The sequence below is a fragment of the Lampris incognitus genome, chromosome 5, assembly GCF_029633865.1.
Source record: "Lampris incognitus isolate fLamInc1 chromosome 5, fLamInc1.hap2, whole genome shotgun sequence".
Lineage (NCBI taxonomy): Eukaryota > Metazoa > Chordata > Actinopteri > Lampriformes > Lampridae > Lampris > Lampris incognitus.
This window is the reverse complement of record NC_079215.1, coordinates 11004545-11028382: the sequence shown is the minus strand read 5'-3', so window position 1 is coordinate 11028382 and position 23838 is coordinate 11004545. Positions and strand designations below refer to the sequence as shown.

Sequence of the window (23838 nt, the reverse complement as noted above, 5' to 3'; positions counted from 1 at the left end):
CTTTGCAACGTCATGGGGCATAAAAGTCATTCACTCCAGTCCGGGTTATGCACAGTCAAAAGGACTAGCTGAGAGAACGGTGAAAGCCGTGAAACTTGTGCTGAAGAAAGCGCAAAAAACAGACCCCCATCTCTCACTTCTCACCCTGAGGAACACACCTGTAACAGGCATGGAGTACTCCCCAGCACAAATGCTCATGGGCAGAGTCCTCAGAAGCACTCTACTGAGCTCCAGCACAGTTCTCCGTCCAACAGTGCCCAAAGATGTACACTCTCCAAAATCTACAGAAAAGACAGCAGCAGTGCTACAACAGAGGAGTAAAGCGGCTTCCAGAACTGCACCCAGGTAGTACGGTTCACATGGAGACAGCACAAGGTTGACGTCCAGCCGTGGTCTCTGCACAGAGAGGTGAACCATGGTCCTATGACATAGTGACATCTTCAGGACAGCACTACAGACACCATCTGAAACTATAACAGTGGGATAAACTTTCTGGCAACAATCTTACTCATAATTTACAAGTAGTTGATAGAGCCCAAGGTTAGAATTAAGTCTAAATTCATCTGTTCAGTTTGACTTTGATCGCACACCCGGTGAGGACAAGTTCACTTTCTCTTTCAGTCAACATTACGTCTCCGCCATTTACTATGCACCGTCATTCATTTCTTTCTCATCTTTCTAATCCATCTTGTTTAAGGAGCCTTTTTGTTTGCCGTGTTTGAATTCTCTGTGGAAACAGTACATTAAGACTGAACAACATTGCCTGCTGTCCCAGTGCGAGTCTCTATTTAGTAACAATGACATTTGACTGCATTCTTTAAGGCTGAATACAAGTTAATGAGCGGAAATGAAATTTTAAATACTATTCTAATTGAGGGTTTTACTGTCCTTTCCCAGGCCTAATATATTTTCCCATGTGCTGTCGCTCTAAATATTGCAAATGTTTGTGGGGGGGGGGGGGGGTTCAACATGTAAGACCATCTGCTAAGTGTAGTAATGTGTAGTAACCATCTACTAAGTGTAGCAATGCAGCACATTGGAGGTGGTGCTCACAGTATGTACAGGTTTAAAAAAAAAAGACAAAAAGGCAGATGGAAACGCCTCTTTAATTGAGAATCGAAAATTCATTGCAAGCGACGGCCATTATTCCCAAAAAAGTTCCATCAGGAATTGCAAAAGATGACTCCCATTGCGCCTTATCCAGGACGACGTCGTGTGTGATGTGCTTCTGAGCCAATCACACTGCCGTGTTGAATTTTAATCACAGCCCATGATCCCATTGCCTGTGTATGGAGATTAATTTTGAATATTTGGCCTGCACAAGTAGAACGTAAATATTTGAGCCACAAAACCATCAAGAGTAAAACAAACTCTGTATTTGCAAACACGTGGGATTGATATAATATTGAATGCAAGGATTAACATGCAACTGTTGCGAAACATTCAGCCATATTTTAAATATAAAAAAAAACTTGTAATGTAATGTTACATCATTCATTTTCCCTAAGCCATTACAGCAATAAACCACTGAGATCCAAGTAGTCTTCTAGCTATCTTCCCAGAGGGCATCAGGAAGCCATCCAGATGGTGAAGGAGATGAGCATGGTGGGTATGGTGGTCAGTGGCGTAACAGAGTCTAGGAATAGCATGACTGTTATACCACACAAGGCGGTGAGGAATGCACTCATCCTGCTGCAGACTATCTTTCTTACTGTTGTACAGAACTGTAAGAGGGCGAAAGTTAGACAAAATAAAAGTACATTAGTAAGGTCCGAGGTAACCTTATTTTAAAAAAAAAACAAACTGCAGGGCAACTGAGAATTGGTCACCAACAAAAATGAACACTAGATGGCGCTGCATGCCACATGGGCTGAAGCATCAAAACCTCGGCCTGCTGGACCCAAGACTCTCCTGCTGACAAAACTTGCTGCATACAAACCAGACTTTCTAATCAGCAGATCCACAAATCCGCTGGTCTGCCACCAATGTGATTTAAAAAAAAAATGCATTTCTCAGTTATTCCTTATTCCAAGACGGGTTTTCAACAAAACGTTCAGCGTAAGCCACGTTCCTTCGTAAGAACATTAACCTTAAATCCACTCTGCACGTGAGGTTAATGCTACTGCCATACATTATTGTCCAATAAGCGGTTGTTGTTTTTTTCTCTCCAAGAAAATCTTTGAGGGCATTACTCATACTGCATGTGCAAGGAGCCTCTTGTCACAATGCGGTCCCTTGCATGTGACCTTTGTAACAGGGTGGTCTCCAGGATTCAGCAGCAGAAAAATGCGCCGTTTCTCTCTTTCTTCCCATACTGACGGTGGTGTTTGTCCATATTCGTTAGGTTCAGCTGGTCAGACTATGTACAAGGAATGAGGCAGCGTTCAGATCACCGAGTCTACTCTTGATTAACCCTTAATGGAAAAAAAAGTGAATTCTGTTTCAGTTTGTAACTTACCAACAATGAAAAGACAGCCCGATGCCTATTCATTGTGTAGTGCTGTGTGCAAAGGCATAACAACAAATTTTGCTTTATGACATTTTTTTCAAACTGTGACATGTCTACAATTGACAAAGCATTCCTCCCAGATTAATGTGCCCTGAAACAATTGCTTTGATTAACTAGAAAAATAACATTTTCACATATCCATAGACCCCTCTGTGGTGTCCTGTAACTTTACCTGGTACGTCTGGTAGCTGATGGCCATGCCGTATCGACAATGCATCACATAGTGTTCACAGTTGTGCCACAGTAAACTGTAGGCGATGGAGCCTAAAAGTTTCTCGGCCCTCCGGGCGACCTCATCTCCATGCAAGGCAGGCTGGCTGCACACCTGGTCCATGTGGTTGACTATGATCTCTGAGCCGTAAGCGAAATCTGCCACGGAGTCCACTCTGATGCTGCCCGCCTTGGCAATAACCCCAAGTAGGAGTCGACTGTTGGTCACCATTCTGGCAATAGCTGATTTGTTTTTGGAAACCACTGGCAGGATATCTGGGATGAAATGAGCAACTCGGTTGTCGCCCAAATAGATACCAAAGTGGGTGAATAATGTCCTGGGGACTTCTAACAGGTCACCCCGCTGGTAAAGGGCTGGGTCATATTTGGAGTCCTCCTCTTTGACTTTGGAAGCTACAACGAAAATATTTAACAGCGGGAAGGGAAACATGATGGCTATCTGGTTGAAACTGTTGGACTTGGACATTTGGGAATTTTATTTGCTCAGGTATAAGGAGGAGCTAATACGATTTGTGGGATCAAGTATTGGTCAATGCTTCAGACTGATTTTGACATGAATAAAGGCGCTTTGACCGATCACATGGACGTTTGGTTGACTCGATTTCAAAACTCAGCCCTCATTTCTACTGTATTAAGGTCGGGATTGTAATTAAGAAGCCTGGACAGGCAACTCTGTGGAATTAATCCTCATTTAAAGGGTCATTCATGTTTTGTTGTAGCCAAGTAAACAGCCACTGTGGTCTGATGATATTAGCGCCACCATAATGACAAGGAATTTTGTCATTATTACTCAGCACTTTGCCTGAGAAAATCCATCCATCCATTATCCAAGCCGCTTATCCCAAGTGGGGTCGCGGGATGCCGGGGCCAATCCCAGCAGTCACTGGGCAGCAGGCAGGGAGACAACCTGGACAGGCCGCCAGTCCATCACAGGGCTGACACATTTAGTATGGCCGAGTCACCTGACCCACATGTCTTTGGACTGTGGAAGGAAACCGGAGGAAACCCACGCAGACACGGGGAGAACATGCAAACTCCACACGGAGGACAACCCGGGATGCCTGAGTAAATTATTTTTAATTTGTTGAACTCAAGTTTCATAGTAACTAAATACACTGCTCAAAAAAATAAAGGGAACACATAAGCAATGCAATGTAGCTCCAAGTCAGTCACACTTTTGAGATATCAACCTGTCCAGTTAGGAAGCAACACTGATTTGTGAATCAATTTCACCTTTTGGTAAATTGTCTAATTTCCACCTGGTGGAAATTAGACAATTTGCAAGACAACCCCTACAACAGGAATGGATTTGCAGGTGGTAGCCACAGACCATTTGCCTGTCCTCATCTTTTCTGGCCGATCTTTGGTTAGTTTTTCATTTTGCTAGTGCCCGCACCACTAGAGGTGGCATGAGGCGGTATCTGCAACCTACAGAAGTTGCTCAGGTAGTGCAGCTCATCCAGGATGGCATATCAATGCGTGCTGTGGCAAGAAGATTTGATGTGTCTCCCAGCACAGTGTCCAGAGCATGGAGGAGGTACCAGGAGACAGGCCAGTACACCAGGAGACGTGGAGGGGGCCGCAGGAGGACAACAAACCCGCAGCAGGACCGCTATCTGGTCCTTTGTGCAAGGAGGAACAGGAGGAGCACTGCCGGAGCCCTACAAAACGACCTTCAACAGGCCACTAATGTGCAGGTTTCTGCTCAAACAGTGAGAAACAGAATGCATGAGGATGGTATGAGGGCCCGACGTCCACAATTGGGGCCTGTGCTCACAGCCCAACACCGTGCAGCCCGATTGACCTTTGCCAGAGAACATCTTGGTTGGCAGATTCGCCATTGGCGCCCTGTGCTCTTCACAGATGAGAGCAGGTTCACACTGAACACATGTGACAGACGCGAGAGAGTCTGGAGACGCTGTGGAGAACGTTCTGCTGCCTGCAACATCCTCCCGCATGACCGGTTTGGCGGTGGGTCAGTGATGGTCTGGGGAGGCATATCCTTGGAGGGCCGCACAGACCTCTACGTGCTAGCCAGAGGTACCATGACTGCCATTAGGTACCGGGATGAGATCCTCAGACCCATTGTCAGACCATATGCTGGTGCAGTGGGCCCTGGGTTCCTGCTCATGCATGACAATGCTCGTCCTCATGTGGCCAGAGTGTGTCAGCAGTTCCTGTATGTCGAGGGCATTGATGCTATGGACTGGCCTGCACGTTCCCCAGACCTGAATCCAACCGAGCACCTCTGGGACATCATGTCTCGTACCATCCGCCAACGCGATGTCGCACCACAGACTGTCCAGGAGTTGACCGATGCCCTGATCCAGGTCTGGGAGGAGATCCCTCAGGAGACCATCCGTCGTCTCATCAGGAGCATGCCCAGACGTTGTAGGGAGTGCATACAGGCACGTGGAGGCCACACACACTACTGAGCCTCATTTTGAATCGTCTTGAGGAATTTCCACAGAAGTTGGATCAGCCTATGTTCTCATTTTCCACTTTGATTTTGAGTATGATTCTGAATCCAGACCTTAATGGGCTAATGATTTTGATTTCCATTGATCATTCTTAGGTTATTTTGCTCTAAACACATTCCTCTGTCTAATAAATAAAGATTTTCAGCTGAAATATTTCATTCATCGAGGTCTATATTGTGTTTTTAGGTGTTCCCTTTATTTTTTTGAGCAGTATACATAATGTCATCATATGTTGTATCTCAGTGTGAGCTAGTTTATTAAGCAGGTTCCCAAGACATGTGGAAGGAAATATGAATTAGGTTTTGGAGTCAACACACATAAGGGACACAAATAAAAATATTTCTTTTAATAAAAATTTGCATATACTTACAACATTGCCTAGACAACACAATAGAATGACATGTTTCATGATTGTAAAGCTCATTGTATTAAGTAAAGTACTCTAATAAACAGCTCCAAACTTAAATAACACTGCAAGTTAATGGTTTCAATAATGTCAATGTACATTATAAACTTCATGGGTAACTAACTCGTAAAGGAAAATGATCAAATTCATACATTAATGAACAAAATGGTCGACTACTAGCCCTCTAAAGTTTATGAGAGGAAAATGCTCGGCCATTACACAACAGTTAGATCCGGTCGAACGATTTATTCACGTCTGATTGGACGAGGAATTCCATGAGCGAGGATATCCTGGCGCGACCTCACTCGGGACTCTTCACCGCTAGCAATCACTCCGCGTTTGCGATACTTCAACCGTCGACTTCTACCACATCGACGTTCCGAGACGGAGCAAAACGACCGGTGGCTGTTTTTGTTTTTGTTTCTTAACATGGCGTTACACAGTTTGTGAGTCTGATGATGAGGAGAGGGCGAAAACGAGGGACAGCGGTCACATTTAAACGGCTGCACCGCCCAGGCGAATGTACAAACAAAGTAGCCTCTCTCACTCACCATAGCTAAAGAGTAGCCGTTGCTTGGCAACACTGAACGCCGTCCGCTCCGGTCGGAACTTTTTTTTGGGGGGGGGGTGAATTACACAATCCAAATAAACGAGATAAAAATCACATAATGGTGTCTTCAAACTCAATTAGTTGGTAGTAGGTAGTAGAACTGTTGTAGAAAAGCAATATGACACACGAAGTGAGAGTGAGGTATGTAGAACCTGATAATGTAATAACCCTGATAATGTAACAAATCCCCCGATAATGTAATAACCATGATAATGTAATAAAAAATGCACTTGAGGCCATTGAAAATGCAATAAAACCCGATAATGTAATACATCCCCCGATAATGTAATAAGCATGATAATGTCATAAAAATGCACTTGAGGCCATTGAAAATGCAATACAACCTGATAATGTAATAACTTCCCGATAATGTAATAAACTTTTTACCGATAATGTAATAAAGTATTGCATTAACAGGAGGTTATTACATGATCAGGTTAGCCTCCATTTTGCAGGTCCTGATAATGTAATAATTCCCCAATATTGTAATAATTTCACAGCAGACCACCTATTAATGGGTTCAAGTGGTGATACTGTGTTGGCAACTCTAGCTCCAGAGCTCTAGCGCCACCAACAGGTCAAAGTTGGACATGCATGAATGTTTATTAACTTTTGACCTGTTTATCCGTTTTTCACAGCCACTGTATCACTGAAATGCACCTTATTACATTATCAGGAAGTTATTACGTTATCAGGTTTTATTGCATTTTCAATGGACTCAAGTACAGATTTTTATGACATTATCGGGGATATTAAATTATTGGGAATTTATTACATTATCCGGTTCTACAGTCTCTTTGCCCAGTGAAAGTTCAGTTCATAATGTGAGACACTCTGGCGGGCGTCCTTTAGCCAGCCATCCACAGAGTGAAGGGGATGAGGATTGTGGGTAATGTAGTCAAGGGCACCATGCCAAACCAACTGATGGAGACGACGCCGAGAAGAACGGCGGCGATGATGCTTCGCTGGTCTCGGATGAGAGATTTCAAACCGTCGCAAAACTGCCAAGAAAAAGAGACACGATCAATACTTAACTAAAAAAGATTCTGCAAACAAATAATCAACATTAAATCTCTGATGTAAAGTAAGCAAAAGGCTCCATTTGATTAAAACAGCAGCAAATGTTGGCAAGTTTCGCAGTAGTAATAACAATATAGTAATAATACAAAGTCGTTTCGATTATTCATATCCACTCATATATTTTCGGAATGTGTGTGTGTGTGTGTGTGGCGTTAGTGTGTGTGTGTGTTAGTGTAGATAGCGGGACCGAAAACTAAAGCACTTATGATCCTAATTCTTTTTGGAGGTGGTAGGTATTGTCTCAGAGAGTAAGGGGAAAAATCCCAGGAAATTAAACTTACGCATAATTATGTATAAATATGCAAAATATGCATTTTTCTAAAAATGGCTAAAAAACCACGGTTCTCGGCATTTCAGGTGATTCTGAGCATCTTTGATTTTTTTTCACCTATATAAAAAAAAATTTCTGGGACTTAGAAATGTTTTGGCATTATGCAAAATAAATGCATTTTTGCAAAAATGCACTTGTGATCCTAATTTTTTTTTGGAGGTGGTAGGTATTGTTCCAGAGAGGACCAGAAAAATAGCAGAAAATTAAAATAATTATGCATAATTATGCACAATTATGCAAAATATGCATTTTCTAAAAATGGCTAAAAACCACTTTTCTCGGCATTTCAGATGATTCTGAGCATTCGGGGGGGAGGCAGTTGGAGTGGGGGGTGGGGGGTTTAGGGGGCAGGGGGAAGGCGGTTAGCTGGCAGGATGAAGAGGAGGGAGATTTAGACGGGCGGATAACCAAACCGCTACATTGTAGCGGGGGGTTCTTCTAGTGGAATACATCATTTTAATGCGTTTAATGTGACTATTGAGATTCGGATTGCGCGTTCGGTAAGACGTGTAGGCAAACGGCGACGTGAGGTTTATTAAACCATATCAGATCTATAAATGAATCTGATAGCCAATCTGAGCATGGTATTTATGTGACGCGTTTATGCCAATGAGGTATGCAATATGCAAAGCTGACATTTGCAGAGCTCAGAGACACAGCACGAGGGTGACATTAGAGTTCATAAAGCGGTTATTAAAACTCTTCCGTACCCTATAAGAGGTGCATCCCCCCGGCTGTACACTACCTGTTCTGTTTGTTGACTCGCCGCAGACCCGTATCTGCAGTGTGTCACAAAGTGCTCACAGTTGTTCCACAGCAAGCTGTAGGGGATTGCTCCGATGAGTTTTTCAGCCCTCTTGGCCACATCCTCATTGGGCAACGCCTGCCTCTGGACCAGCTCGTCCATGCGGTTCGCCGTGATGCTGGAGCCGTACGCGAAGTCCTCCACCGTGTCGACGCGCACGGTCGCGCGCCGGTAGATGCAGCCCAGGATGAGTCTTTTATTGGTGATGGCGGCGTCGATCAGCTCTCGGTTACTGGTGAGCACGGGCAGGATGTCTGGGATGAGATGAGCAACTCGGTCGTCGCCCAGGTAAACCCCAAAGTGGGTGAAGAGGGTTCTCGGCACCTCCAGCAGGTCTCCTCTCCTGAAGGAGGAGGCGGGGAGGCGCGTCTTCGGCTCGCCGCGCTGCTCGCCGGGCGACCACCGCGGCTCGAAAAGCTGCAGGTTGGAGAGAAGGGAGAGCTTCTCCACGAGGAAGGTCAGCAGGTGAAACATCGCGAGGCAGTTGTGGAAAAGCTGCACGGGGCCTTTATATAAATATATATATATCCCCAAGGGTTCGAGGTGGAGACGCAAACACGATGGGACGTTCAGAGGACACGATTGGCCGAGCGACTCACCGTCCCCCCCCCCTTGCTCGTTACTTGGTGCATGTATTTGGCAGATTCCAACTATAACCATAGTGTCCATATATATATATATATATATATATATATATATATATATATATATATATATATATATATATATATATATATATATGAAACCACAGCAGAAACTTTTCATTATAGAGGACGTAAAAATAAGTGTCAAAGGTGCATCTATGCGGGACTCGAACTTGATCCATCCATTGCAGAGATCCAGCTGTTGTTCCCAACACAATGAAATATAAGCCAAAAAAGTTGTTTGTTTGTTTTTTTTGGTTTAGTTTTCATATCAACCTGCTTGATTGATTCACGCTATAAACGGTTGTTGTTGTTTTATTGGTGAATTTGGACTTTTTAAATATCATTTTGTAAAAGTCATGCTAATCAGGCTATTAAGCTGATTAGACTCTGGACAATTAGCTACTCATAGAGGGGATTTAGTTTGTTTGGTTGGCTCACACTAGCCAGTCTGTCCTGCCCCATGTATCCAGGATCAGTGTGGCTTTAAAGGAGAATAATGTGAGATAGGGGATCCTCAGTTACAAGCACATCTTTTAACCTGAGAATACCATGAGAAACATTTAAGCCTCTCTGGTGTGACGTCTGCTTTTCTTTTCTTTTCTTTTTTTTGCTGGCCTACATTCTGTGCATTCCCAGCAGTGGGTCCAGAAGGTTTAGTGGTCACTGGTATTTAACGTGGTCCGGCTGCTTGACCTATAAACGAACATTTGAGTAAATGCACATGCACAGCTGCAGAACAAACTCTGCCCTACATCACTTGATTGGAGCATTTGCGGTTTGATAAAGTACATAACTATGTGTTCATGAAGGAACAAACGTTAAGTATAACTGGTATAACACTTAGAAACTGCAATGTTGCCACTTTTCTGTATAGCTCATAACGGTGAATGTATACATTATACATAATCTATATAGTCATCATAATCTATATAGTCATTACTGACTGAGTGTCACGTATAACACAATAATACATGTATAATACATGTATAACATGTATTGGGCACACTGATTTTATTATCAGTTAATATCAGCTATGATACATTTACTTAACATTTGTTTTGTGCTTACAGCATTTGTTGGTGTTGCTACTGAGTGTATGAACTGGGTAGCGACCGGCAGATGAAATATTACTTGGCGGTACCTGCTTGTAAAGTGCTTGGATTGGACTACAGTACTGGTCAGCAATGCTAACACTCAAACTGCTGTAACCGGTTATTTTCTTGCCCGGTGCGGGATTCGATACGGGGTGTACTGCACCACAAGGCGACGTCACTAACCGCTCGGCTCAAGGGTCAGACCCGTTAGCTAGGGGCTAACGTGTCTTATTAGTAGTTTACACTGCAAATCTTTAACTTAATGTTTGGGCAGGTCAATACACTAATTACTCCAAAAGATATAGTCAGAGTTATCTAAAAGCGTTTGTGTGTTAGCAAAGCTCACCGAAAATCTTCCAATCCCATAATGTCGGAAGAAATATGGCAGCCTGTCAGGTGGGTGACCTGTGACCATCGAACCTGTTCTCATTGGGGCCTCACAGGAGCAACTTCAAAGCATAAATAATACCAGTGCTTTGGAAACGTCGATGTAATACCCTACTTGAGTCGATAGGGGGCTACAACAAACTGTCGCCTTCCCTTGGAAACGTTTACTTCAGTGCGCTGGCGTACTTGCAGAACGTAAACTTGAATGGAGTATACTTGAGCTTTACTTGTAGTTTTAGACTTGTTTGACATTTTATAGTTTTTGCAAAACGATAACAATAAGGCTGGCATTGTCTTACACTTGGAAAATTAGCTTACCTCCAAATACAACTTGCTTGTGATTCTGTATGCCAGTAGTTTGCCGTTCTTTTTTGTGCATTCAGATAAATAACAAGGAGAATAAGTAAAATCTTAGCAGCCGAGAAAGAATAAAAAAAAAGGATTGTAAAGCCCCTTGAGGCAAATTTGTAATTTGTGATATTGTTTCCGCTATACTTCCGCTTCCGGTGTGGGAAGATGGCTGCGCGAATTCGCGTTTGCAGCGGCCTCACCCAGTACCGTCCATAAATGGGGCAGAGTCCGAGTGACGTCACAGCATCGCTGTCGCTATGGACGCGTCACAGGAAGTCAGACATGCGGAGCACGTTAGACCGTACAGCATGGCTGTGTTTACAACAGCAACTCACGAATATGCTGCCATATATGCGGTAATATTAAAATTACTCAAAAAACGAAGAAAATTACAACAAACTGCTTACTTCTGATGTAGTCTAGTGCATCCGATGTCTGACTTCCGTTTGCTGCGAAGCTTCCGCTTCCGCTCGGGAAGGGCTAAAAATAGCTCATGGACGCTGTTGTCATGGCAAAAACTTCATTTGAAAGCAAATTTGCACAGATTTTTATACATGTCGGGAGGGACTGACACGCGTTCCTTCCACTCGTATATGCATTAATTACAAAATGGCTCTGAAACTTTATTAGATATTGTAAAACATAAAAACGATTAGTTCAATTACCCCATTGTAAAATGTTTAACTGATCAACCCTGTTGGAAAACAGTTTGGCACCATGAAATACACTTTAGCACCTTAACAGTATTGGTGAAATACACGCAACTGTACTTGGAGTTTATATCGTCAAGTTCACATGTACTGATGCACCAGCTGCAAGTACACTCAGGTTTACTTTGAAGTAAACTTTTATAAGCTGCAGAACAGCTTTAGTATTCGTATAAGTCAAATAAAAGTACACTAACAGTGCACTTTTAGTTATAGTACTAGTAGTCAAGTGAACTTACAAGTGGGCTGATTTAGTCACAAAAACTGACATAATATTATGCTAGGGTATATTTTTAGCTAATCGAAGTTGCTATACTTTTTATGCTAAGATATTGTTTGAAAAATATACTTGAAATATACTATTTGGTAGCTATTTTAGTTAATTTACACCAATTGGTTAATATTATAGGCCTCCAGTGTATCTGAAACTGTACTTATTCTGTATACTGACCAGTACCAGTACCAAGTGGTCTGAAATATCTCAAAGAAATAAAAGTCTGAGACAACCCTCTTAAGGCAGAAATGACATTTGCCCTTAATATTAAAATACAATACTTTAATTTCCTACAACCTACATTTACCTTATCGAGCTTATTTGGGGACTTACCGGGCACAGAAAGGACACAGAGACACTATAAACATCATCACCAACATCAGACCACAAGTCCACAACCCAAGCAGTAAGACAGAGCAGACATGGGAAAGGGCTCCATGAAATGAGTATGAATACAAATAGTATCGTATGAAAGGTGGGTCACATATATTTATGGCACACGGCGGTAATAGTAAATACATAAACCCTGGCCTGTAGAGAATAAAGTAAACATGAGAGTGGTGCGAGCAGAGAAATCCAGATGACGGTGTTGATTTTTATGCGGAGGATTAAGGCATAAACCGTTTTCCAGTCTCACCTCTGATTCCCCTCCTGTTATAATTGTTCTGTGCAAAACAAAAGTGGAAAACGTTTAGAAACACAGAAACCGACTCACAATCTTTGGCCATTGTGTCTTTGAGGCCGATCAGCAAGACTCGCTCAGGTAGCGAGCTATAGACTGCATAATGGCACTGCCGATCGGTGCTGTGAATGGAAGACCAACACCCAAATAAAACACGGAGATGCTAACGTAAGTCACTTGATGTTTTATACCAAAGTCTACAGTGTTGTTGTGCGAATGAGATGTCCTCGTATTGATTATTTTCCCCCGTATCACACCATGTTCAGCTGAGTGGACTTACCGTCTCTGACCACGGTTTGAACCTTTAGGTGGTATTAAAACAAACCTTTGCCCTCTGCCTCGGTGAGATTTACACCGTGGTCAAATGGCCGTACGCTTACAATCACGACCACTTGGGGACCATTAAAGGGTTTCTCTAAACCTAACTGCTGGTGGGACCACCTTTGAACTATACTTCCTTTTTTTTCTCAGCCTGTAAACTTGAAGTGATCGCTGACGGACACATTTCTGAAAGGGGTGACTGCAAAAGCAGAAGGGTTGCACTGCAAGTGCTTTAAACATTTTCAGCGCGCGACACGTTAAATCGCCTCCACATTTTCCTGTATTCTTGACAAGAACAAGATCAGTCAGCTGATATCAAACTGCTGCCGACGCCCGAGCACGTCTGTCTACACCCTGAACAACCGGGACACGGTCTTGAGAGGAAACCTGCCTCTGTGTGTTCAGAGCACTTGAAAAGAGCGAGAAGCGTTTTCCATCTGGTGTGCGTTCGCAGAAAGGGGAGTTCACCAAGAGTTCACCACTGTTTAGGTTCACGGGCCCAGGAGTTCATTCGCTGGTCAACCAGGCCTTATAGCTGTCGTGTGCGTGCTCGTTTCCCCCATACTAAAACTAGGTCAGGGTAGTCAAGGTGAGATTTATCACCCAATGTGGAAAAACGGGGGCTCGTAAATGAAGCTTTATTTATCATCGGTGTAGTCTATCATGAGCGTTGTTATGCCGTGCAAGATCCACCGGCTAACGTTTAATGTCTTGGAGGGGCGGATCAAACGCGCCGCTGCTGTGGATCGTTTGGAAGGGGAAGTACAAGGTGGTATTTTGTCTGGAATTACTTCAAGGTGTTTGTCAGTCCTTACAGAGATTGTCTCATTCCTCTCCTCTGTATCACCGTAGCCCACATGTGGCGGGTACAGTTTGTGTTCTTGACACAAGCGCCTCTTCTCCAAACCACCGGACGGAAAAGTAACGTGTGCATTAAAGCTACTGATGTTTGAAATCAACAGCAGTTTGGAACACTTCCCTCTTTAAAGAGACACTATTATGTGTCGTTGTGCAGACAACGAAATTCGTTTTCTGCATTTAACTCGTCCTGTTGTATAGGAGCGGTGGGCAGCTGTGGTGCGGCGCCCGGGGACCAACTCCAGTTCTTCTTTCCATTGCCTTGGTCAGGGACACAGGCAGGAGGATTAACCCTAACTTGCATGTCTTTTTAATGGTGGGAGGAGGCAACCCACACAGACACGGGGAGAACATGCAAACTCCACACAGAAAGGACCCGGGACAGCCTGGGGTTCAAACCCAGCAAACCCTTCTTGCTGTGAGGCAACAGTGATAACCACTAGGTCACCGTGCCGCCCTCTTTGTATGGACGGTGAACTGAGCGAGCTGTTTTCTAACCAAGCGGCCCCGGAGGTAGTTGTCTGTGATGCCAGACAAAAAGTGCGACTGTTACACAGGGTGTCTTCGACCAACACAGCCACGCAAATCTAACGTGTTCACGTGGTAACAACACGAGCTAATCGTTAATTGCATTTTTGCCCCTTGTGAAAATAAGACATGCCCCAAAAAAAGCGTGGGATGTAGAAAACAGCATTCTATTTTGGACATCCCACGCTTTTCTGTTCTTTTTCCAGCAAGTTTATATCAGGAATCGGGAATCGGCAACACTTGAATTTGTCGTTTCATTTCAAGTACTTGTGTACGTGAAATGAAACGAAATATCGTTTACCCCAGCCCATAGCGGTACAACACAAAGACAAAAACACATCTGAAAACTACAAGAACACATATATCAAACTACAAAATAAAAAAGTTTACTCCGAGAGAACGAACACCAGGATGACTGTGGGAACTGCCGGTCTGCGTGGGCTAGCAGTTAGCTTAGCCTGCCCCACTTCTGCGTCCTGTCAGACCGCCCTCCGTGTTTCCTCCTCGGGCGCAGCTCCAGGCAGAGCCGTGGTCCCTCGGCCCGCAGGACGCAGCAGACCAAGCTCTCCCAGCCGATCCAGCGCCAGCTCTCCCAGCCATCAAACGAAGACGTGGACAGACATGCACAAAGACACTGCATGGACAGGACTGGATGAGGCCACTGCAAACATAAGTTCGCGCCGCCATCTTCCCCCACCGGTACAAGGTGAGGCCCAGTACCGGTGTGGGAAGCCAGTGGTACCAAAATACTGTCCAACTACCAATGGGACCAACTACCAACTTTTCCAACGGGAAAGTACTGTCCAACTACCTGTGCGGTAGACTGTGTATATACTTAAATGGCACAGAACACAGAGCAATAAATGGAGCAGTCAAGTTTTGCAATTGTCGACCTATATTCACATGTTGAATCCTTTGAAAATACAGACTTGGGGTTACTGTCTCGAGAAAAGCTTGGATGTGAAGTTTAGGCCTTTAGCTCAATTTGATGCACCGCTAATCTTGTCACCACTGCAACCCTGCTGGAGCAAAGTTTTCATTAGTTTGCACCTTTCCAAGGGTCTAAAGATAGAGGGCGTTGTCCGCTGTTGTTTCCTGTATCCACATAAAGCCCTGTGAGACTGTAGCTGGGATTTGGGACTACATACTAATTAACTTGACTTGCATTTTGTGTATTGTTTTGGGCCAAAAGCATAGATATTGAGACTTTATGGACAATGTCAGATGGGTTATAATAGAAGGGGACCTGTTTTTGATCTTAAAAAGGAAAACATTTCTTATTTATTATAGATTGTTTTTATGATGGCTGTATTGAACGCTTGCCTTGTGCAGGAAGTGATGTTGTTTTCTTGTCATCTGCCATGTTAGGGGTTTGTAGGGGAAGAGTGCAAGCATCTTTTCCCCTACCCATTTGCTTTACAATAGCACTATTGCTACTATGCTATTTCACTGATGTCAAACAAGAGACTAGTGTATTAATTTGTTGATTAGAGGTTTTGGCCCAAGTCCAGTTATGCATTAGAGTGTCTTAAGAATTAAGCCTGTGAAAAAGCTACTTGGCTCTTTTTTCCCCCCAGAGAAGTGCATGGACATAATTCCTTCACAAGCATAACGACACAATTAATAGGGTGAAATATGAAATCTTCAGGGGTCGGCTCTGAGCCCTTTCTTGTTTGCAATGGTGATGGACAGGTTTGGCGGATGAAATCAGGCAGGAGTCTCCATGGACTATGAAGTTTGTGGATGACATTGTGATCTGTAACGAGAGTGGGGAGCAGGTTGAGGAGAGCCTGGAGAGGTGGAGGTCTATACTGGAGAGAAGAGGAATGAAAGTCAGTAGGAGCAAGACAGGATACATATCCGTGAATGAGAGGGAGGACAGTGGAATGATGAGGATGCAAGGAGTGGAGGTGACGGAAGTTGGATGAGTTTAAATAGTTGGGGTCAACCGTCCAAAGTAACGCGGAGTGCAGAAGAGAGTGCAGGCAGGGTGGAGTGGGTGGAGAAGAGTGTCAAGAGTGATTTGTGACAGAAGGGTACCAGCAAGAGTTAAAGTGAAGGTTTACAAGATGGTTGAGAGACCAGCTATGTTGTATGGTTTGGAGACAGTGGCACTGATGAAAAGACAGGAGGTGGAGCTGGAGGTGGCAGAGTTGAAGATGTTAAGATTTTCATTGAGAGTGATGAAGAAGGACAGGATTAGGAACGAGTATATTAGACGGACCGCTCAGGTTGGACTGTTTGGAGACAAAGCAAGAGAGGCAAGATTGAGATGGTTTGGACATGGGTGGAGGAGAGATGCTGGGTATATTGGGAGAAGGATGCTGAATGTGGAGCTGCCAGGGAAGAGGGAAAGAGGAAGGCCAAAGAGGAGGTTTATGGATGTGGTGAGGGAGGACATGCAGCTGGCTGGTGCGACAGAGGAAGATGCAGAAGACAGGAAGAGATGGAAACGGATGATGCGCTGTGGCGCCCCCTAATGGGAGCAGCCGAAAGTAATAGTAGTAGTAGTAATAGTAGTTGTAGAAATATGATTTCTTGCATTTTTACTATAGGCAAACATTGCATCCATTATTCAGAAAATGATTTGGCAAACAGTCTTCAGAGCCAGTCTTATGGCCTCACACAATTGCAAGCAAGTAAAGCACAGGAAGGTTATAAGGTATTGTTCAGTATTTTGCATTGGCAGGTGGTTTGAAACTTTCATCTGGTGGTTTAGCCAGTTTGTGACCGATTATTAGGAGTTGTTGATGTGATTTCATGCCCACTAGTGGGTAAGCACGCAACTGCAGCTTAAAGTGCAGATGGAAACGTCAGCGCTCAAACAACGAGACTACAAGTGATGAAGCCAAACGTAAAGAAGCAAAATCTCATTTTAATCAAGACCGGATTTTGAACTATTGTAGCCAAAAATGTTTGCTTTAGACAAAATATTTCTCCAATGAGGATAGAAAGAAAGTCATGGAAAGTCATATGACCTATTTCTTGGTTTAATTTTCAGATGACAACTTTGTGACATTATATTTAACAGTGCCATGCTGGATTGAAAGGTGTCTGTTTACCTGGATTTAAAAACAACTGATGCAGTTTGATTGCAGCGTTCTTGATTAAATGGCGGCACGGTGGCCCAGTGGTTGGTGCTGTCATCTAACAGCAAGAAGGTCCCGGGTTCGAACCCCCGGGGTTGTCCAACCTTGGCAGGGGGGAGGTCATCCCAGGTCATCCTCTGTGTGGAGTTTGCATGTTCTTCCCGTGTCTGCGGTGGGTTTTCTCCGGGTGCTCCGGTTTCCCCCACCGTCGGGGTTAATACTCCTGTCTGTGCCCCTGACCAAGGGTCCCCGGGCACGGCATGAAGGCAGCAGCCCACTGCTCCTAGCTACACAGATCACAGCTAGGGTGGGTTAATTTGCAGTGACTGAATTTCCCAAGGGGATTAATGAAGGAAACTTAATTAATTCATTAAAAAATAATGAATTAAATGCTCAGTTTTCCCATATGTGGAAAAATATCATGTCCCATAATATTATGAACAAGTAAGTCATCTAAATAGAATCAAGCAAAAGGTATTTATTAGGTCTCACTGATGCATTTCACAACTCAACATGCTCGGTTGCACAATGCTGTGCCCTACATCGCCTGCAGAACAAAATTATCACAAACGTGTGTAACCGGGAAAGAAATGCTGTCATGCAATCGGTAAAGGGCAGGGATGCAATAAAAATTAGTCATTACTTGTATAGACTCTCCTGGCTGTTTTTGACCACCACCGATGGGAGCTGCAAACAAATCTGTTTCAACACATTGCAGCCCACCCAAACTTTGACTGAAAACCTTCAGATAACTCAAGGACATGGGCCAATAGCTGTTCTAGTCCAACTTAGAGAGTGACCAATGCAGCAGGCTAGCAGAGTCATGGGTTTTTGTGGACACTGAGTCATGTTGTGAGGGGGCTGTGTACATATGAACCACCACTCATCAAACACCAAACTAAGCACACTGTTCAGATAAATATTCAGCAAAGGCTAGCCACGCTCCATTCTCCCAAACCAACAAGACCAGGAAGGATTGCTGTCCGAAGAAACATGGGGCACAAATTTCAGTCTTCATTGGCGGGACTTCTTTTACTTTTCGCCTTCTCATCGGCAGTAAGTCATTGATGTTAACAAGTCGTCTCTCCTGTGCAAAAACAATATGCAAGCAAGAGGCTAACTGAAATTCTGTTTTTCTTCCCGGTAGCAAACCAGAGGCGATTTTTCCGAGTCATGTGTGACAAATGATGGCTTTGTGAGTATGCCACCGTACTAAACTATACTATGCTGAACTCACATCTTGCCTGAGCACTTTTGCTACATAAGCACTACAATATTTTTGACCAGGTGTCATGAATTCTTCAATACTGTGCAGATGGTGTACCTACATTTGGCAGAGCTTATTGAATGTTCTGATTGCTTTCAACAAATGCCACTTAATGTATTGCAATGTCTCCATACACACAATATGGTGCAAAGAAAAAAAAATTGCATTGTTTTGGTATCCAGGGAACGTACTGTCCAACTACCTGTGGGGTGGCTGATTATTGGCTGAAATACAGGCCAGTTGTGGACCAAGAGTTGAACTATATGGAGAGAGAACTGGATAAAATTGCTAATTTAACAGATGGAGCTCAAGGCGTCGTGGAGTACATGAAAGACTCTGTTGTATCAGCCCAAAAGGCTGGCCCCTCAGGTAAAGCAGTCCGCCTCTCCGTCTCAAGATAAATACTAGAAACTGCAGTGAACAGAATTAGAAAAAGAAAGAACTGGTTAACATTTCATCCTTCTTTAACTTTGATAATAAAAAAAACCAATGTGACAAACTGTACTGACCCCACCACTGACGCTGATTGTGAATGATGTGCAGACCAGAGCTACAAAAGGTCATCCAGTATAATGGAAGATATCCTTCGTTTTGAAAAGACTATCGTCATTCAGGAGCAGCAAATATAGTAAGTTAAAGAATATGGAGAGCAGACTGTGTCACAGTGTTTCATATTGCAGATCAAGCAGTTGTCACCTGAACATTGTGTGAAGTAGATCTCACAGAACGACGGAGTGATGCATTTGGATGTGAAATGTTTTTAGTGTGGGAACTGAGCTCACTGACATATTCACATTTTTTTTGCCACCTCCTACCAGTGAAATTCAGAGTATAATTACATCCAATGAGAGGAGAATGGTGGACCTCAAAGCCCTCGCCATTAAACTGGATCAGAAGTGCAACGAGCCATGCAAAGACACCGTTGTGATTCAGCCCACAACAGGAACAGGTAAAATCAATGATGACCCCGAGGGCGTTCCTATTTCACAAGCAGTTTCTCAACCCTGTTTCATCCGAGCCATATTTGTACTTGTTTGGCGTTTAGTTAGACGAATCAATATCACTCAGCGACAAAGAATGAGTAACATTTGCATATTCTTATCGGAGAACATGAAATAGCCATCTGCACATGCAAACTGTGAGGGGGGGGTGCGGCACATAGAATCCAATGACGATAAGAAAACAATAAAATTACACACACACACACACACACACACACACACACACACACACACACACACACACACACACACACACTGTTGAAATGTTGAGCAGAAGCGCCTCTTGTTTTAACAAGCTACATGGTGGTCAGACCTGATGAAGACCCTTCTGGTTGAAACTGATAAACAAGGGAGCTTTGATCCCAGTTTGCAGATGATATCATGGTTTCTACCAGTGTTGTAGTCGCGTCACTAAACCTCGAGTCCGAGTCGAGTCTCGGGTCCCCTGTGTTCGAGTCTGAGTCCGAGTCCCCAAATAAGAGTCCGAGTCGAGTCCGAGCCAAGTCCCCATTACCTGAGTCCGAGTCATCAAGGTTGAGTCCGAATCGAGTTCCAAGATGGGCTCCAGTGCTCCTCTTTGGCACTGTAAAAAAGCCATTGATCACCACAATGTGGTGATCAATGTTACAGTATTAATATAGCTATCAATATCTTATGCCAAATTATTAGGGCCCATTACAAAAAAAAACTGTCTTTATCAATTAACAAGTCCGAGTCCTCATCTCCAACTTCAGAGTCTGGATGCAGTCAATGCTCGAGTCCAAGTCGAGTCACGAGTCCGAGTCCTGGACTCGAGTACTACAACACTGGTTTCTACTGTTCTCATCGTTATCAATTTGGCCCTGATCTCAAACTAGGGATATGTTTACTTTCTCCACTTAAAAACAAAAAAGACAGTTGTTCTATAATGATATTGGATAAAGCAATAACATTCCAATTACCAATTTTTAAACATGTTTTATTTTGTCCTCCATGTTTTCTTGCTTACCATGCTTAGCCATCCAGTAGCAAAAAATGGCTCATGGTTTCCTATAGAGCTATCATAACATGCAGTGGACTGTAGGGTCCAACAGATAGTTTCGTTGGTCTGTGTCAGGAGATAACAGATGGCAACAGCAGATGCTGACAAAGGGACAGGCATTTTTGTTTATGTATCTATTTATTTTGCTTTCATATCTTTCCTCTCAGACTGCCAGGATATCGCCAGCAAGGGCGCTACCACCAGTGGCCTTTACTACGTCAAGCCAGCCAAGGCAACGGAGCCGTTCCTGGTCTACTGTGAGATCGATGACACTGGACGTGGCTTCACGGTGCTGCAAAGGGTACGCCGTCATTTTCCCTGGTGAAGGAAAACAACCGTGTGCGGTCTTCATTTCACATACTCGTTGCCCTTGATTTCACCCTCACAGCTTACTAGTTTGTGAAGGAAGAAATCGAAAGAGTAGAAAAAGGCCGCTTTTCCTACTCGTCCGGTGATGGTCCGTCATGCATGAGCATTGCTTGACAAGACTGCTTAATTAACTAGGACACTGACTGTCATTTTAGATAGGTATTGATTACTGTAATGCTGGATGTTTAGAATGGGGAGGCAAAGTAATGACTGCGTGTTGCGACGAACAGTAGAAAACGTACTCTCTGCTGCCTCCCTAGAGACGTGATGGGAGTGTGGACTTCAGGAAGGACTGGGTGCAGTACAAGGAAGGCTTCGGTTACCTCTCTCCTGATGACACCACTGAATTTTGGCTCGGCAATGAGAAGATGCATCTGCTGACAACCCAGTCCACCATCCCAACTGTGCTGAGGATCGAGCTCGTTGACTGGGATGGCAACAGGAAGTATGTAGAAACATTATGTTAACAGATAAGGGTGGGGCGTTTGGGTTGCGCAGCGGTCTATTCCGTTGCCTACCAACACGGGGATCGCCCGTTCGAATCCCCGTGTTACTTCCGGCTTGGCCGGGTGTCCCTACAGACACCGAGGTCGTGTCTGCGGGTGGGAAGCCGGATGTGTCGTGGTCGCTGAACTGGCACCTCATCTGGTCGGTCAGGGCGCCTGTTTGGGGGGGGGGGAATAGCGTGATCTTCCCACGTGCAACGTCCCCCTGGCGAAACTCCTCACTGTCAGGTGAAAGGAAGCGGCTGGCGACTCCACATGTATCGGAGGAGGCGTGTGGTAGTCTGCAGCCCTCCCCGGATTGGCAGAAGGGGGTGCAGCAGCGACCAGGAAGGCTCAGGAGAGTGAGGCAATTGGCCGGATACAACTGGGGAAAAAAAAAAAGAGGGGGAGGGGGACAAAAGATTACATAAGAGCAGGGCAAGGGACCCACAAACAAGGTAAACATAACTTGCCAGTGCAGAAATTAAACTAGCGCAGAAGAGTCATCGCTCCGTTCTTCTTTCCAACGCTCTCACCAGGCACGCCGACTATGCCATGTTCAGAGTGGCGCCGGAGGTCGACATGTACCGTCTGACCTATGCCTACTTCTATGGCGGTGACGCAGGAGACGCGTTTGATGGCTTTGACTTTGGAAACGACCCCAGCGACAAATTCCAGACATCCCACAATGGCGCGCAGTTCAGCACATTTGACAAAGACAATGACAAGTTTCATGGCAATTGCGCTCTTCAAGAGGGCTCTGGATGGTGGATGAACAGCTGCCACGCTGCCCATTTGAATGGCAAATACTACAGGGGTAAGACCAAATTGGTACACCTATTGGTACGACCCCTCAGTCGTACCGAACGCTCATTCACATGCGATTGGTTGTGAAAAAAACATTTTGTGCTCTCTCCATCTAGGCGGAAGGTACTCGGATAAGGACACGACCTTCGACAACGGCATCATTTGGGTCACGTGGCACGACCGCTGGTACTCGTTGAAAGAGACCACCATGAAAATCATTCCTATCAGCAGAATCGGGGGAGGTGGTGGACAGCAGATTGGCATCAAACAGTTCGGAGGACTGGGAGACTCTTAAAATGTAGAGAAGAAGAAGAATAAAAGCACCACTGTATGCAGTTCATTTGAATCTTAAAACTAGCTCACCGAATACTCCACTTAAAACTCTCCAGGTTTTAAGTGTCAGTCATCAACAAATTCCTCGACAAGGAATCTCAGTTTGAATTTGACTCATAGTTCTTACATGATGCTCTGGGACACTGAAAGGATTTCACTTGTTTTGTCATTTGTCTTGTCATTTGTCTCCAGTGTAGATTTGCCTGCAAAATAAATGTCTTTTCTTTATCCCCTGTGTTCTGTTATTGTTATTCTTGCTGTTTTCTTTTTATTTAGTAGGCCAGTCTTATCAGGAACCCAATTTGCCAAGAAGCGTTCCCCGCACAACAGATATCAGCTAATTGTATTTTCAGTCCCCAGCAGTTCAGTGCTAGTCAGCATCCCCTCTTACAAGCTGTGCCATGGAGAAGATCACAGCACTTAATTTATGTGAATTGTAGTATGTGGCTTTGAAGAAGTCTATTCAAAAACGTGCAGTTTATTCATTAACTCTGCTCTATTATGATAAATCCCGACACAGCAACCTTGTTCCCCACAAACACACATGTATGCATGTACACACACACACACACACACACACAATGATAAATGATGTTCATATTCAGTATTCAACTTTAATGATAGATTGAACAATCCTCTGAGTAATGGGTTATGTAATCATACAAGAGGCCTTTTAAAGAAATTAGATTAAAGACTTGAAAGGAGCATGGCACAAATCGATTTGCTTTACTGGCAACAAGGAACAGTTGATCAATTCAGCGCATACATTTTATGATTTAAGAATTTAGGGCAGTGATACTCAAAGTCTAAGAAATCCTCAAATCGAATCAAAAGTTTAGCGACAGGGTTTTCTATTAACAGCGGTTTTCAAACTATGGGTCGCAGCAGGGGGCAGGTGGGTTGCGCATTTCCACAATATCCACAACAAACCCATTTTGTTCACAGACAAAATTTGAGTGAAAAAAAAGAAAAGACTTATCTATTTACTTTTTGAGTCATTGCAAATTAATGCATCTGATTGTCATCTGATTGTCTTCCAAAATATTACCAATATAATGTTTAAAATATGATATATATCAAATATGGTGGGGTGAAAAATCTCCTGTTGTTGGACATAAAGTATCTATCTATCTATCTATCTATCTATCTATCTATCTATCTATCT

At 43.9% G+C, this 23838-nt stretch overlaps 3 protein-coding genes across 6 annotated transcripts; 1 reads left to right on the top strand and 2 right to left on the bottom strand.

Annotated features, from left to right (window-relative positions):
* Positions 1-1091: 1091 nt before the first annotated feature.
* si:dkey-30k22.5 (lecithin retinol acyltransferase family protein) lies at positions 1092-3171 on the bottom strand. Of its 4 annotated transcripts, none has more exons than XM_056280734.1 (3): positions 2682-3171; positions 2459-2500; positions 1092-1283 (listed from the first exon to the last, which is right to left on the bottom strand). In XM_056280734.1, exons 1-3 carry the CDS (start codon positions 3168-3170, stop codon positions 1197-1199), a joined length of 618 nt encoding a protein of 205 aa, XP_056136709.1. In that variant the 5' UTR covers position 3171; the 3' UTR covers positions 1092-1196. The 4 variants fall into 4 exon arrangements, with proteins under 4 accessions (XP_056136709.1, XP_056136711.1, XP_056136707.1 ...); XM_056280733.1 differs by lacking the exon at positions 1092-1283 and adding an exon at positions 1734-2359; XM_056280736.1 differs by lacking the exon at positions 2459-2500.
* A 3766-nt stretch (positions 3172-6937) lies between these two features.
* lrata (lecithin retinol acyltransferase a) lies at positions 6938-8926 on the bottom strand. The gene is made up of 2 exons (XM_056280956.1): positions 8393-8926; positions 6938-7237 (listed from the first exon to the last, which is right to left on the bottom strand). Exons 1-2 carry the CDS (start codon positions 8924-8926, stop codon positions 7085-7087), a joined length of 687 nt encoding a protein of 228 aa, XP_056136931.1. The 3' UTR covers positions 6938-7084.
* Positions 8927-18331: 9405 nt separating this feature from the next.
* On the top strand, positions 18332-22901 carry fgg (fibrinogen gamma chain). The gene is made up of 9 exons (XM_056280465.1): positions 18332-18446; positions 18538-18585; positions 18840-19026; positions 19201-19285; positions 19476-19606; positions 20847-20980; positions 21309-21493; positions 22073-22350; positions 22457-22901. Exons 1-9 carry the CDS (start codon positions 18384-18386, stop codon positions 22633-22635), a joined length of 1290 nt encoding a protein of 429 aa, XP_056136440.1. The 5' UTR covers positions 18332-18383; the 3' UTR covers positions 22636-22901.
* The last annotated feature ends 937 nt before the right edge of the window (positions 22902-23838 follow it).